The sequence below is a fragment of the Oncorhynchus clarkii genome, chromosome 10 (assembly GCF_045791955.1).
Source record: "Oncorhynchus clarkii lewisi isolate Uvic-CL-2024 chromosome 10, UVic_Ocla_1.0, whole genome shotgun sequence".
NCBI lineage: Eukaryota > Metazoa > Chordata > Actinopteri > Salmoniformes > Salmonidae > Oncorhynchus > Oncorhynchus clarkii.
The window spans coordinates 61,719,151-61,733,062 of NC_092156.1; the positions used below are offsets into that span (position 1 = coordinate 61,719,151).

The 13,912-nt window shown below is 42.0% G+C and overlaps 1 protein-coding gene across 1 annotated transcript in view; it reads right to left on the reverse strand.

The window, feature by feature from the left end:
- Positions 1 to 4,366, reverse strand: part of LOC139418952 (uncharacterized) — a 39,875-nt gene extending 35,509 nt beyond the window's left edge. The window contains exons 1-3 of the mRNA XM_071168747.1: positions 3,867 to 4,366; positions 3,399 to 3,529; positions 3,038 to 3,220 (exon numbers count right to left, since the gene is read on the reverse strand). Of these exons, the coding sequence (XP_071024848.1) occupies positions 3,038 to 3,220; positions 3,399 to 3,529; positions 3,867 to 4,131 (579 nt within the window). The 5' untranslated portion in view covers positions 4,132 to 4,366. The remainder of the gene's footprint in view (positions 1 to 3,037; positions 3,221 to 3,398; positions 3,530 to 3,866) is intronic.
- Between the last annotated feature and the right edge of the window lie 9,546 nt (positions 4,367 to 13,912).

Genomic DNA, 13,912 nt, shown 5'->3' on the forward strand with positions numbered 1-13,912 from the left:
GGAGAACCTGACAAAAGGACAACAATCTCTACAGCACTTAACCAATCTGGGCTTTTTTGGGAGAGTGAACAGACAGAAGCCACTCCTGAGAAAAAGGCACATGACAAACAGCATGCCTGGAGCTACCGGTCTACGTGCAAGTTATGATTTTCACATGAACATTTTCATGGATAATAACATATTAAAATCATTGTCATGTGGTTAAGCTAAATTCTATTGAAATTAAAATTATACAGATCTAAGTTAAAATGTATCTAATGCAAGAGCGCCTGTCTCTGTGTAATGGACACATTGTATGATACACCTTGAGCCATTGGCAGCTAAAGAACATATACCAATGCAAGTAACTATTAATGACAACTAGGTAAAAATAGCCTAAATAAAGCCAACAAATAAAAACATTGCAGGTAGAAAATATCCTGATAAAAATAAGTATTATATAAATCACATTGGCTACGCATAGCAGTTTGTTCATGTTCTTTCAATTGCATTTAACTCTCTACTCTGCCTGTCTGCAAAGAACTTGAAACATTGTATCAACTATCAACTGGGTCCGGCCTGAAGCTCCAGCTTGCAAACTTGCAGCATTGTATCAACTATTCTGGGTCCTCAGAGTTTCTTGCGCCAGTGAGTTCTGGACAGAGCCAGCTTTTTCTCTGGGATAAGGGATAAGGAGTAATCAGGTATTTGCAATTTTCACTGGATCAGAGCATTACATTTTTCCCTTTCACGCCTAGGCTCCGTTGTTTTCGAAAGGGAGAGAGCTGAAAAGATTTTAAATACATTCGCTAGGTTTCCATCCAATTGGCAACAGATTTTAATGTGAATATTCTAAAAATGTGCATAAAAACCATATGCACATTTTCCCATCAGAGGGGTGTGTCCAGTTTTACGTACACACAGTAAGCCTTTCTTGTTGCAGATAACAAGCTGTATGTGATGAGCTAGTGCACATAAAAATGACTTTTGCAGTTAAATTCCCATGTGCCGATAAAGTGGTTTCCATCTTATTTTCAACTCTACTGATGGCACATGCGCTCTATCCAACACCACGCAGATACAGTGAGGGTATATAGTCTACGTGATAAGATTATTATGGACAAAAGAGCAAGATTATTTTTATCAGTTAAACGGCAGCCAAACATCAATCATTATGTCACCAGAATAAGACCCTCAATATTTATTGGAAAGGAGCATCAAGCTCATCACCGTGAACTTTCCCCACCCTGTTCATCATAACTTATTTAATCTCTAGTCTAATAAACTGCATGCTTTCCCGAGTCGTAGTGGGAGGACCACACAACATATCATTGCGTGCCTCCAAGTTTACTTCGATATGATGAATATTATATCAATATTTGCGGATAAAAGCGTTTCCACCGCCATTTCTCGCATTATTAATTTTACCGACACAAAGATCCAACCTTGTTTAGTGTATTTTGATTTGTCGACATCTGGAAAGTTGACCGAAAAAACTTGCTGTTTCCATCAGGCCTGTAGTGAATATTTTGATCCGACATGTATTTTACTTATATAAAAAGAGTTGGATGGAAACCTGGTTATTGAGGAACTACTGTCATTCTCAATGGATGTAAAAACAGACATTGTTTAGGTTACTTGCTGTTTGAGGAGAAGAAAAAAATTACAATGAGAAGCACCCCAGATCATTAGTGGTGGTGAGTTAAGACAATCAGAAATACTATCAGACATCCCCAAATAGGCACATTTATACATTTGTGTGCAGGCCAGGTAGCCTAGGCCTTCTTCTATGTGTAATCAGGTGAGCGTCCATACTCAACATTGACAGGAGCTCTCCAAACAAAACACAATGAATAAATAGCCATTTATGGAAAACCAATGCAATTTCAAAACAAATGCAAGTTCACTGATTTACTCCATTTTATCAAATTGCTTGGCGTGCCTTATGTTACTAATGTCTGGTCTATGTTATAGAGTGGAATGGTTTTTCTGCTGGTGTATCCTGAGGAAGCTCCTCTCTGAGATCCTCTTGCGCACAGACAAACTGCTTTTCTCCCATGTGGACCTTCAGGTGCATCTTCAGCTGGTGCTGGTGGGAAAACCTCTTCTCACACTGGGGGCAACTGTAGGATTTCTCCCCTGTGTGGACCGTCTGGTGCCTCTTCAGGCTTGATGAGTGGGAGAAGCGCATGTGACACTGGGTACAGCTGAAGGGTTTCACCCCTGTGTGGACCCTCTGGTGCCTCTTCAGGTTGCAAGCCTGGGCAAAGCGCATGTGACACTGGGTACAGCTGAAGGGTTTTACCCCTGTGTGGACCCTCTGGTGGATCTCCACCTTCTGGGGGCAGCTGAAGCCTTTGCTACAGAACATGCAGAGGAACCGTTTATCTTTACTACTGCCTGATGTGGCTCCCCCTCCCTGAGGCTGGGCTCTAGCCTGGTCGTTTGAGTTAAATACCTGATGGAAAAGGATGCGGCCGTGTGAATCGGATGGACCCATCGACGTGGACACTGGCTCACGATCCCTGAGCGCGTGCAAAGGGGAGTGGGTCGTGATAGTTGTATTTGTCTCTAAGCTTTCCCTGTAATCTAAAAAATCTCTGCCTTGTGAGTGTCCTTCTCCTAAGTGAGTCTCGTCTACATTCCATGTGGGAGGAGCGTCGCCCTCCACTTTCACTTTATCTACGACTATAACCTCCCCTTGCTTATCTTGGCACCCTCCAGAGTATACACTACTACTGTACCGGTTCCAGTCCCCTCTAGATAGATCAGTCTGTGTCTCTAAACCCAAGGGCATGTTGTCAGGGTCCATCTCTGTAGTGTAAGAACATGACGGATCATTACCAGTTTCTAACACATCACCAGAGTCCCGATGGGAATGAACCGTCCTCGGGCTTGGGTTACCGTCTAGTAAATATTCTGAGTCGAGAGCAGGACAGCCCAGTGGCCCCAGCTCCAGTCTCTCTGGGTCTGATCTGTGGTCAGATCCTGTCTGTAAGAGCCTTTGTGTTTCTGTGACTGTCTCGGACTTGAGGATGGCGTTGGGCGTTCTACTGGCCTCCCTAATGCTGCATCGGGTCCTGGACTGGAGCGTGGAAGCAGTTGAGAGTTCTTCCGTGGCTACAGGGGGCGCCACTCCAGCCGCTGCTCCAGTCTGGATGTCTGTGCTGTGTCGTTGGTCCTCCTCTCCTTCAGTCCTCTCCTGCTTGACCCCAGGACCTGCAGCCTCTGCATCTGCAGACTGACACAAGGGGACGTTATTACCGGGACATGAGATGAATTGGATAACAATGTTGTAAGTCTCACAATGTCCGCTGTGGCAGATAATGTAAGCAAGTGAATAGCTGATTGGAGTCTTTCTGAAATAAACTGGCCACATTTGATGTACTGTAATTTTGATATAATACTATTACACTAACCTCTATCACAATAACGTGCTGGGTTGAGGTTCCACTCCCCTCATCAACAGTGATTGGTTGGTCATCTCTCCATGTATTGTGGCCCGCTAGCTTCACAAAGCTCCTGTGGCCTCCAGTGAGATGTCCTTCACCTGAGAGTGATTGGGGGAAAGATGTGGTTAGGTACTGTCAATGCTCAAAGGTATATTGTACACTAGTAACAGTTTTTTGACACTGTCTAGAATTGGCAAGGATATAAGGTAACACTTCTCATAACTTCGTGTTATACTATTTATAGATCGTGCTCCATGGTGGTGCTCCATGCATCACATTGTTTTCGATTATTAAATAATTGGAAATGCAGTAAATCAATCTGGTTAGAATATGATGCGTCTTTGTGCAAGATAGCTAAGTAATCTGGGTAATAGCATACTATCCAAAAATGCTGGGTAACACATCTGAACACGTGAGGAGGGAACGGAAATGTACCTCTTGCCATTCCTCTGTATCGGTCAGGGATCTTGACACTACTGGGACGACTGGCGCAGACGCGCTCCCGTGCCACCTTCAGCTCCAGTAGCTGTAATTTCCTTCGCAATGCCCTGTTTTCTTTCTGGCTTTGAGTTATTTCCAACCGAAACACTGCATAGTCGTCGTCAACGAGTTTACAGATCTCTGCCACGGCTGCATTTGCTAGCACCTCCATGATGGAGGCTATTTGAGCGTTAAAAACCATACAGTTAACGTTAGCCATTGTTCGCTAGCTAGCGTTACCTAGATAACATCTATCAACCAAGTCCTGTCTCCAACGCGAATTAAAGACTACATGGAGTATGTATGTGATGCTGTGCAGTTAAATGAGTCATATTTTGAATTCCATGGTGTTAATAATAAACGTCTAAATATAAAACGCTAACGTAAAAATTGTTCCTTGTCATTGTTTACTTCCGTTTCTACAGAAGAGAAAGGGTGTTTATTGGGAGCGTCATTGGTCAAAGGGTGTGGCTAAATGGAAAAGGGTATGCGCGCCGTTCTTTGAAATACGGTACTGCTTTACATGACACATCAAAACTTTTATTCATGATCATTATCTTCAAGCGGTCGTCACTAACTCCCACAGACAGAATTATTGCAAATCCCCGCCTTAAAAAAAAGTATCTTAAAGGAAAGGTTCACCCATTTTGAATGTTATATTGCTTTTGTGCACCTCTGGGTGATGTTCTAGCGATTCCAAGGGCCATTTCATGTTTTCATGTGCATCTGATGGAAAAGGATGCGGCAGGCAGAAATCCGACCGGTATGACGTAGGCACCGTGTTAAGTCTCTCGCTGCACTGGAAGTTAATAGGAATACGACTTTTAGATCGCGAAAACGTCTATCATACATGTCAGATTTCAATACTAGCCGATGTCATAACTCGGGGAGTGTTATGTTCTGTTAATTTACTGATGTCCCCTTTAAGGATGGAGCACCCTTGGTCATGCGCAGTGTTGTTCAATGTTATTCTGGTACTCGTACTTCGTTTTTAACTCGTTTGAGTAAATGTGAAGCTCCAGTTCAATTGCTTGTATTCAGAGTCTTTCTTATTACATAAATAAGTACTAAGTGTTAAGACACTACAAGGAGGATGTCTTCTCTCGAATGAGCTATTGGTCATATTTTGCGATATTCCTACCTCGGGAAATGTTGGGACGATTATGTCCAATTTCAAGTAACCACCTGCTGCCTTAAAGAAACGTTCAGTCATATAGAATGGTGGTTTAAAACCCACCGCTGTATATACATATTAGCCAATACCTTGCAATACAATCTTCTCTAAAAAACGCTGGGCAAAATATATACAATGTGCTCTAGAATAAGATGACCATAGATTGATTTCTAAACCAGATGAGTCCTCATGTCAGCAGATTGCCCAATGCCATGGTGTTGGATTTATTGGAATATACGGTATGGAGAACGATAGTCTGCAGGGTTACAGAAAAGGGAGTTGGGAAATTCAAGTTTGAGCTTCATCTATTAAATGTTCAGTTAATGGGAATATATTTAGGTGGTTTAACTGATTAGCCTCGTTCCCAGTAACCTTTAAAAAGTTGACGGTGCCAAATTCTTGCCAATCTATTGTTCTACTACTAACTATGATTGAGTGTGAGGAATCTTTTCCACAATGTCCGTTTCATGCATATACATTCGAATAAAGAACATTGTCACGTTTAGTGTTTCACCGTTTATTAAGTACAAAGACAAATAGAAAAAGGTCTCTCAGGAAGTATTTGAAGTATCTAAATATAGTGTAACCTACCAATCAATGTATATTGGTAGTGCTTAAGAATGTGTGGTCCAGCGACGAGAACTCTACCATCTACGGCAAAGGCCTGGGCTCCTGACAGGGACAATAGAATTATCATCACTGCATGTTACAATAGTAAAACAATCTGTTTGTCACCTTGTCAAACTGATTCTACATTGAATTTAGTCTTCGAGATGCTCTAACAAGAATGTGTATCTGTAGCTGGGGATTCGGTGCTCTTCAATTCTAAAAGGCACTACACTGTGTAGACTGTTGTGGTGGTTCATTTCTTTACTATCAAATGAGGAGAGACAAACTTATCACACAAGCCCCATTCATGGGCAACGTTAGCTAGTTAACACTATTCTTTTACATTAGGTACTTATTGAACTTCCATCCTCTCAGGCCAGGGACACAACAATGTATTAATTCATGGTTGGATCAAAATCACCAATCTGGCCAATTCTTGGCCAGTACGGAGAAAGAAGTAAAATCACAAGTCCAAACCCTTATCTCCATCCATGGATAATTTAGAAAAGTGACCATTTTAGCTAGCTAGCTACCGTAGGACAACACAACGAGATGCAACAATTCAAGTTTCTGTCAATGAAATGTGCTCTCAATGCGATTTGATAGGATGGACATCTAAATCCAAGCTGGTTTCCCTTGACACTTTTATTTGGTGCGCTAGGATCATTCAGTTGAACTCGGCTAGTTTAGCACCAATGTTGATTGGCAAATTTGTATAAATTTTTTTTTCTCAAGGGAGGCCAAATGCTCGCTGGCTTCCCTTGCCTTCAATGCTACCGGTGGCAACAATGTCATACTCGTTTGGACCAGACAGCATCAGATAGATGGCCTACACCTGGAGAGACAGAGGGGTGCTGTTTCCCTCACTCGAATGCTTTCTCCTTGTTCAAACAAGTTTTATTGAACACACACACGAATGGTGTGTAGGTATTTTGTAGAAAAGACAAGTATGCAATTATTATCTAAACATAAAAGAGCAGACAGAAACTACAAGACCCCACGAGTTATAGGTACAAAGTAAATTATATAAAATAAGACATACAGAACAAGGACAGGTAAACAGAAAGGGGGCAGATGTCACCCCCCCTTATCCCCCATTCCTCCCCCTGCTCGGGTGCCGAGGCAAGCACTTGCCGCCCAAGGGTAGATTAAAATACTACAGTGAGAGTGGATTAAAACGTACAAATTCACAGCGCCGAATGGTCGAAGCAATATTTGATGGATTTTATCAAATGTTGATAAGTTATTGTTCAGAATAATCAAATTATTTCTAAGTGTACAGTGTGTACTAATTCACTTGAGCCATAGTTTGGTAAAGGGAGCTTCCTTCCTTTTCCAAAACAACAATGAGACTGTAAGAGATTAGTTGTTTTTGGGGGTTGGTTAATCTGTTTCGGGTTTCAGACACTCCCAGTATAAGGGCACAGGGTAAGACCCAGATGCAGACATGGGAGGCAGATGGTTCGAGTCTCTGATATTTATTATAATCCAAGGGGCAGGCAAGAGATGTTTGTGGACAGGCAAAAGATCATACGGTCAGAGTCCAGGAAATACTGAGTGGCTGGCAGAAGGGTCAGGCAGGCGGGTTCAGAGTCAAGGCAGGCAAGGGTCAAAACCAGGAGGACTAGCAAAAACAGAGAAAAGGAAAAAGCAGGTTGACTTTACAAAACAAGACGAACTGGCAACAGACAAATAGGAAACACAGGAATAAGTACCAGGGGACTAATGGGAAAACAGGTGACACCTGGAGACAGGTGGAAACAATCACAAAGACAGATGAAACAGATCAGGGCCTGACACCCAGGATGATCAGAAACGGGACTGGGTCAATAGAAAGTCTCCAGAACTTCAGAGAAGATCCTAAAAATTCCACACTAATAACCATACAAGTTAGAGCATAGGGCAAAGCGGTGGAGTAGTGTACGCTGCACAGCATGACATTTATCACACATAGGGGATGAATCAGGAAATATCAAATACAGCTTCGTTTTGGAATAGTGTAATACCTTGAATTGTATGAGACGATGTCTGGAGTTAGCTTGGAGTATAGCCACTATCTTCCCAGTCTGCCACAGAAATGTAAGTCCCTAGCTCTTCCTCCCATTTTGCCATAATGGCATCTGTAGAAGGTGTGCTGACAGATTGAAAAGCGTCATATAGACCAAGATATCAGTTTGTCTGAGGTGGGGCATATTTTTATGCATCCGTCAAATATGGAAGGTTTAGCATTCCCAAATGTCGGAAGATGCTTTCTAACATAGTCTCTAATCTGTAGGTATCTGAAAAAGTGAGTTCTGGGAAGATAATATGTTTCCCTCAGCAAATGAAACGAGGCAAAGGTCTCTTCTACATATAGATCCCCTATGGTATTGATCCCAAGCTCTCCCCATCGCTTTAAGGTGTTGTCAAGGTTAGAGGGGGCAAAGGAGGGATTCCTGGCAACAAGAAGCATGAATGATATTGGTATAAGGTCAAAGTAGACTTTAATTTGCTTCCAGATTCAGACTGTGCTATGTATAATAGGATTGTTACTATAAAGTGACATCTCCAACTTGACAGGCGACAAAATCACAGCACCAATAGAGAAAGGGTGGCAGTCCTCACGCTCCATACTAAGTGAACTGGGAGTGCGTCATCCAGCCAAAACGTAACAGCATGGAGGTTAGCGGCCCAATAGTAAAATATAACATTTGGGAGAGACAATCCTCCTTCCAGCTTAGATTTACCATAATGTTTTTTTTACCTATCCTGTGTGTTTTAGAATCCCAGATGAATGGATTGATAATTGAGTCCAGTTGTTTATGAAAGGACTTAGGTATGAATACTGGGATGTTCTGGAATAGGTAAAGCAGTTGTTGGAGGAAGAACTTTAAAAAATATTTTAAAAAAATTTCTCCCCAATTTCGTGGTGTCCAATTGGTAGTAGTTCCTGTCTTGTCTCGTCGCTGCAACTCCCGTACGGACTCGGGAGAGACGAAGGTCGAGAGCCGTGCGTGCTCCGAAACACAACCCAACCTAGCCGCACTGCTTCTTAACACAACGCACAACAGTGCCTTAGAGAACTGCGCCACCCGGGAGGCCTTTAAGAAGGTATTTAACCACTAGTTGTGATTTTAAAAAAACGTCGCAACATATAGGTAGGTATATGGGCTAGACTACATGAGGTGTGTGACTCATTTGAAAAAGTTGCAAAAAAAAAAAGCCAATTTTAATGGCATTAATTCTTCCGAGCAAAGGAGAGTTCTCCAAAATGTTATGTTTGCCTTGAGTTTTTGCATCAGAGAGGGGAAATTCTATTTGAATAGTGAGTATTGTTTGGTATCTACAATTCCTAGATAACTTAAATGGAAGAAGTTCTAGCAAAGAGGTGTTTTGAAAACGTACGGGCATTTTGGAATGCCGTCGTTGTAAATAACTGACTTGCCTAGCTAAATAAAGGTTAAATATTCACTCTTGTTCCAATTTATTCTGTATCCTGAGAAGGTACCAAACAAATTAATAAAATCAAGAATATCTGGGATACTAGATTGGGGTTCTGTTACATAGAGGAGAATGTCATCTGCGTATAGGGTAATCTTATTTGGAGTATCTTTAGTATCATAGCCGTGTATTGCTGCATGAGATCTGATCGCCTGAGCGAGAGGTTCAATGATTAGAGAAAAGCAGAGGTGACAGCGCACAACCTTGCCTTGTGGATGCTTTCTCCTGTCAGGTACATTCAGCCTCTTGCAAATTGAAGGAACATTTATGAAACAGAGAGACGAAAAAAGAAAAAAAATTGGTAAAAGAAAAAAACCTCCGTAAATTTTTTGGGGGAAGCCTGGCTTCCCTTGGCATACATGAATACATGCCACTGTTTGTCAGTATGAATGCAATTAGTGAGTACTGCCTTGATGACTATTAGCTTAACAATACTTGTCATATGGAACGACATGCTAGTAATAAACCTATCTGCTCCGGTATACTTGTTGGAACTAGCTAGCTACATTTCTAAGGTTGCTGTTCTCTAAGTAAAGTGGAAAGAGTGGAAATGCATGTCCTCGATGAGTGAAGTCAAGTGAGGTCAGGTGAGACCATTCTAGCCAATGAGAGGGTAAATACATGTGTGATCAACAGGCACAACTAAGTTGTTTTTCTCAAAGTTGCCAGAATGCCACTTACATCATTACATTTGTTGCAGCCTACACATTAGGAATCTTATATTCAATCAAATAAGAATAGCGTAATTCAACACTCCCTCATAGACCTCCATACAAAAAAGGGCTTGTCTCATACGGACAGACTTTGGACGGAGTAAATCCTCTGGCTTCCCCTCTTCCTCTCTCTTCCTCTCTGACTTTACCCATAGCAGTTTGTCGGACAGGGATCTCTCGAGCTGTCACCAGCTGTGTTTACTACCTTTCCATATGGAGAACGTGATTGGCAGACGTGATCAGGAGAGATGGTAAATGGATAGTACACCAGTTTTGACTGGTTTGCTGTTTAGTACTTGGCAGCATTTGCCTGTCCAGCAACAGAACATAAAAGTAAGTATTTTGAAAAAATGTGCACGAGTTGACATGGCCAATAAATGGAAATGTGTTCAGAATAAATAAATATACACAATATGGAAAAACCAGCACCTCCCTCACCAAGGACCGATCGTCTCGAAAATTCAAGCAGATATGATGCTTCGGCCCACTACCTAGGTTCGAAGGAAGCCAAGGAAACAAAGGCGAATTTGAATTCCAAGCAATAAGCAAGCAAATAAAAAGTAAACACATCGAAAGGACAACATGATTTCTCATTAATTAACACATTTGATCACCTGTTTTTAGTACATAAAGGACCAGGTGCCACCTGATTATGCAAAATAATGTTGGGGGGTAGGGGGTGTTATAAAAAAGAGGGACATTATATTTGTTATGAATAGAACAAAATAAAACCTAATTCAGATGGGAAATAGTGTTACACTTTCATAAGTGTTTTGGATATGCCAGCACACCAAACAACATGTCTGTATCATGTGAGTGTATCCAGATACTCAACTGATGGATTTAATAATCCCAAAAACACACATTCTTACCCAAGGACACTTCACATAACTATAGTATTTCAGCTAAAGAATGGTTCACAGATATCCCCTGTGTACATCTCAATCTACACTGCTACGATTTCTCCCCATTGTGGACACTCCTAGGTCTGATGAGGTTACTCGGGAAGGAGAAGCTCTTGTAACATCAGCTCCGTTTATACCTGGTTCTAACTTGCGTCCTTTGTCCTGATCTTGTCCACATTCTGATTGTGCCCACATTTGTAAGACCGGTGTAGACAATCAAAAGGTGGCAGGTGGCGCCATTGACTGATTACATCAATATGTGATAGCCTATAGTTCATACTCCCAATGGCACAAATGAATGAAACTCATGCAAGTTGGTGGCCCTTGATTATGTCCCCAATGTCAATGTCATGGGGATTATCTGATTTGCCCAATCAGACAATCTCTCACCTGAGCCGCCACAGCCATCCTTTACTGTCCATGCTTTGTCCATTTGATCTGTGCAGCAGCAACATGTTCTCTCTGCTATTGCACGGCAGCTGGGAACCGGAGCACCAAGTCTAGGTCCAAAAGGCTTCTTAACAGATTCACAGCTTCTACCAAGCAATAAGACTCCTGAACAGCTAATCAAATGGCTACCCAGACTATTTGTATTGTCCCCCCACCCCCTCTTATGCTGTTGCTACTCTGTTTATTATCATACACTTTAACTCCCGGTACCCCTGTATATAGCCTCGCTATTGTTATTTTACTGCTGCTGTTTAATTATTTGTTACTATTATTTTCTATATTTATAACGACTTTACTTTGTATAAATCAGCATAAATCTTCATAGGCTTAATGCCATAGAAACGTAGGGAGGTACAGTTTATTTTATTTTATTTCACCATTATATAACCAGGTAGGCCAGTTGAGAACAAGTTCTCATTTACATCTGCGACCTGGCCAAGATAAAGTAAAGCAGTGCTGCAAAAAACAACTACACAGAGTTACACATGGGAGAAAACAAAAGTATAGTCAATAACATCCAATGGAGAAATCTATATACATTGTGTGCAAATGGAGTAAGGAGGTAAGGCAATAAATAGGCCATAGTAGCAAAGTTATTACAATTGAGCAAATTAACACTGGAGTGATAGAATAGCAAAAAAAGTAAATAAAAACAATATGGGGATGAGGTAGAAGGTTGGATGGGCTATTTACAGATGGGCTGTGTACAGCTGCAGCGATCGGTAAGCTGCTCTGATAGCTGATGTTTAAAGTTAGTGAGGGAGATATAAGTGTCCAACTTCAGCGATTTTTGCAATTCGTTCCAGTCATTGGCAACCGAGAACTGGAAGGAAAGGTGGCCAAAGGAGGTGTTGGCTTTGGGGATGACCTGTGAAATATACCTGCTGGAGTGCATGCTACAGGTGGGTGTTGCTATGGTGACCGGTGAGCTGAGATAAGGCTTCACCTAGCAAAGACTTATAGATGACCTGGAGCCAGTGGGTTTGGCGACAAATATGTAGCGAGGGCCATCCGACGAGAGCATACAGGTCGCAGTGGTGGGTGGTACATGGGGCTTTGGTGACAAAACGGATGGCACTGTGATAGACTGCATCCAGTTTGCTGAGTAGAGTGCTGGAGGCTATTTTGTAGATGACATCGCCGAAGATCGGTAGGATAGTCAGTTTTACGAGGGTATGTTTGGCAGAGTGGGTGAATGAGGCTTTGTTGCGAAATAGGAAGCCAATTCTAGATTTAATTTTGGATTGGAGATGCTTAATGTCAGTCTGGAAGGAGAGTTTACAGTCTAGCCAGACACCTAAGTATTTGTAGTTGTCCACAAATTCTAAGTCAGAACCGTCCAGTGTATTGATGCTAGTTCGGGCGGACGGTTGTGGGCAGCGATCGGTTGAAGAGCATGCATTTGGTTTTACTAGCACTTAGGAGCAGTTGGAGGCCACGGAAGGAGTGTTGTATGGCATTGAAGCTCGTTTGGAGGTTTGTTAACACAGTGTCCAAAGAAGGGCCAGATGTATACAGAATGGTGTCATCTGCGTAGAGGTGGATCAAGGAAGCACCCGCAGCAAGAGCGACATCGTTGATATATACAGAGAAAAGAGTCGGCCCGAGAATTGAACCCTGTGGTACCCCCATAGAGACTGCCAGAGGTCCGGACAACAGCCCCTCCAATTTGACACACTGAATTCTGAGAAGTAGTTGGTGAACCAGGTGAAGAAGTCATTTGAGAAACCAAGGCTATTGAGTCTGCCGATAAGAATACGGTGATTGACAAAAGCCTTGGCCAGGTTGATGAAGACGTCTGCACAGTACTGGTCTTTTATCGATGGCGGTTATGATATCATTTAGTACCTTGAGCGTGGCTGAGGTGCACCCGTGTCCTTCTCAGAAACCGGATTGCACAGCGGAGAAGGTATGGTGGGATTCGAAATGGTCAGTGATCTGTTTGATAACCTCTGGGATAGGGGGCAGTATTTTCACGTCCGGATGAAAAGCGTGCCCAAAGTAACTCCCTGCTACTCAGGCCCAGAAGCTAGGATATGCATATAATTAGTAGATCTGGATAGAAAACACTCTGAAGTTTCTAAAACTGTTTGAATAATGTCTGTGAGTATAACAGAACTGATTTGGCAGGCAAAACCCCGAGCATAATCCATCCAGGGAATTTTTGTTTTGAGGTCAATCTGTTTTCCATTAGGTTTCTATGGCAAGCCCGTTTCAATAGAAATATGCTTGCAGTTCTTATGGCTTCCACTAGATGTCAACAGTCTTTAGAAATTGGTTGATGTTTTTCCTTTGAGTAATGAAGAAGTAGCCCTTTCCTTTCTGGGAGTCGAGCGAAGTGGACTCTTTTGTTTGGGGAGCGCGACCTGAAGCTCGCTCCACTTTGATTTTATCCGCTATTGAAAACAGTTTATCCCGTCTTAAATTTTAGCATATTTTTACTTTTTAAAATACCTAAAGTTGGATTAGGAAAGTTGTTTGAAATGTTTGGACTAAGATTACAGGTAATTTATTAGATCATTTGTAGTCATGTTGCGCGAGTTGGAATCTGTGTTTTTCTGAATCAAACGCACCAAATAAATTGACATTTTGGGGATATAACGACGGAATTAATCGAAACAAAAGGACCATTTGTGATGTTTATGGGACATATTGGAGTGCACATAGAAG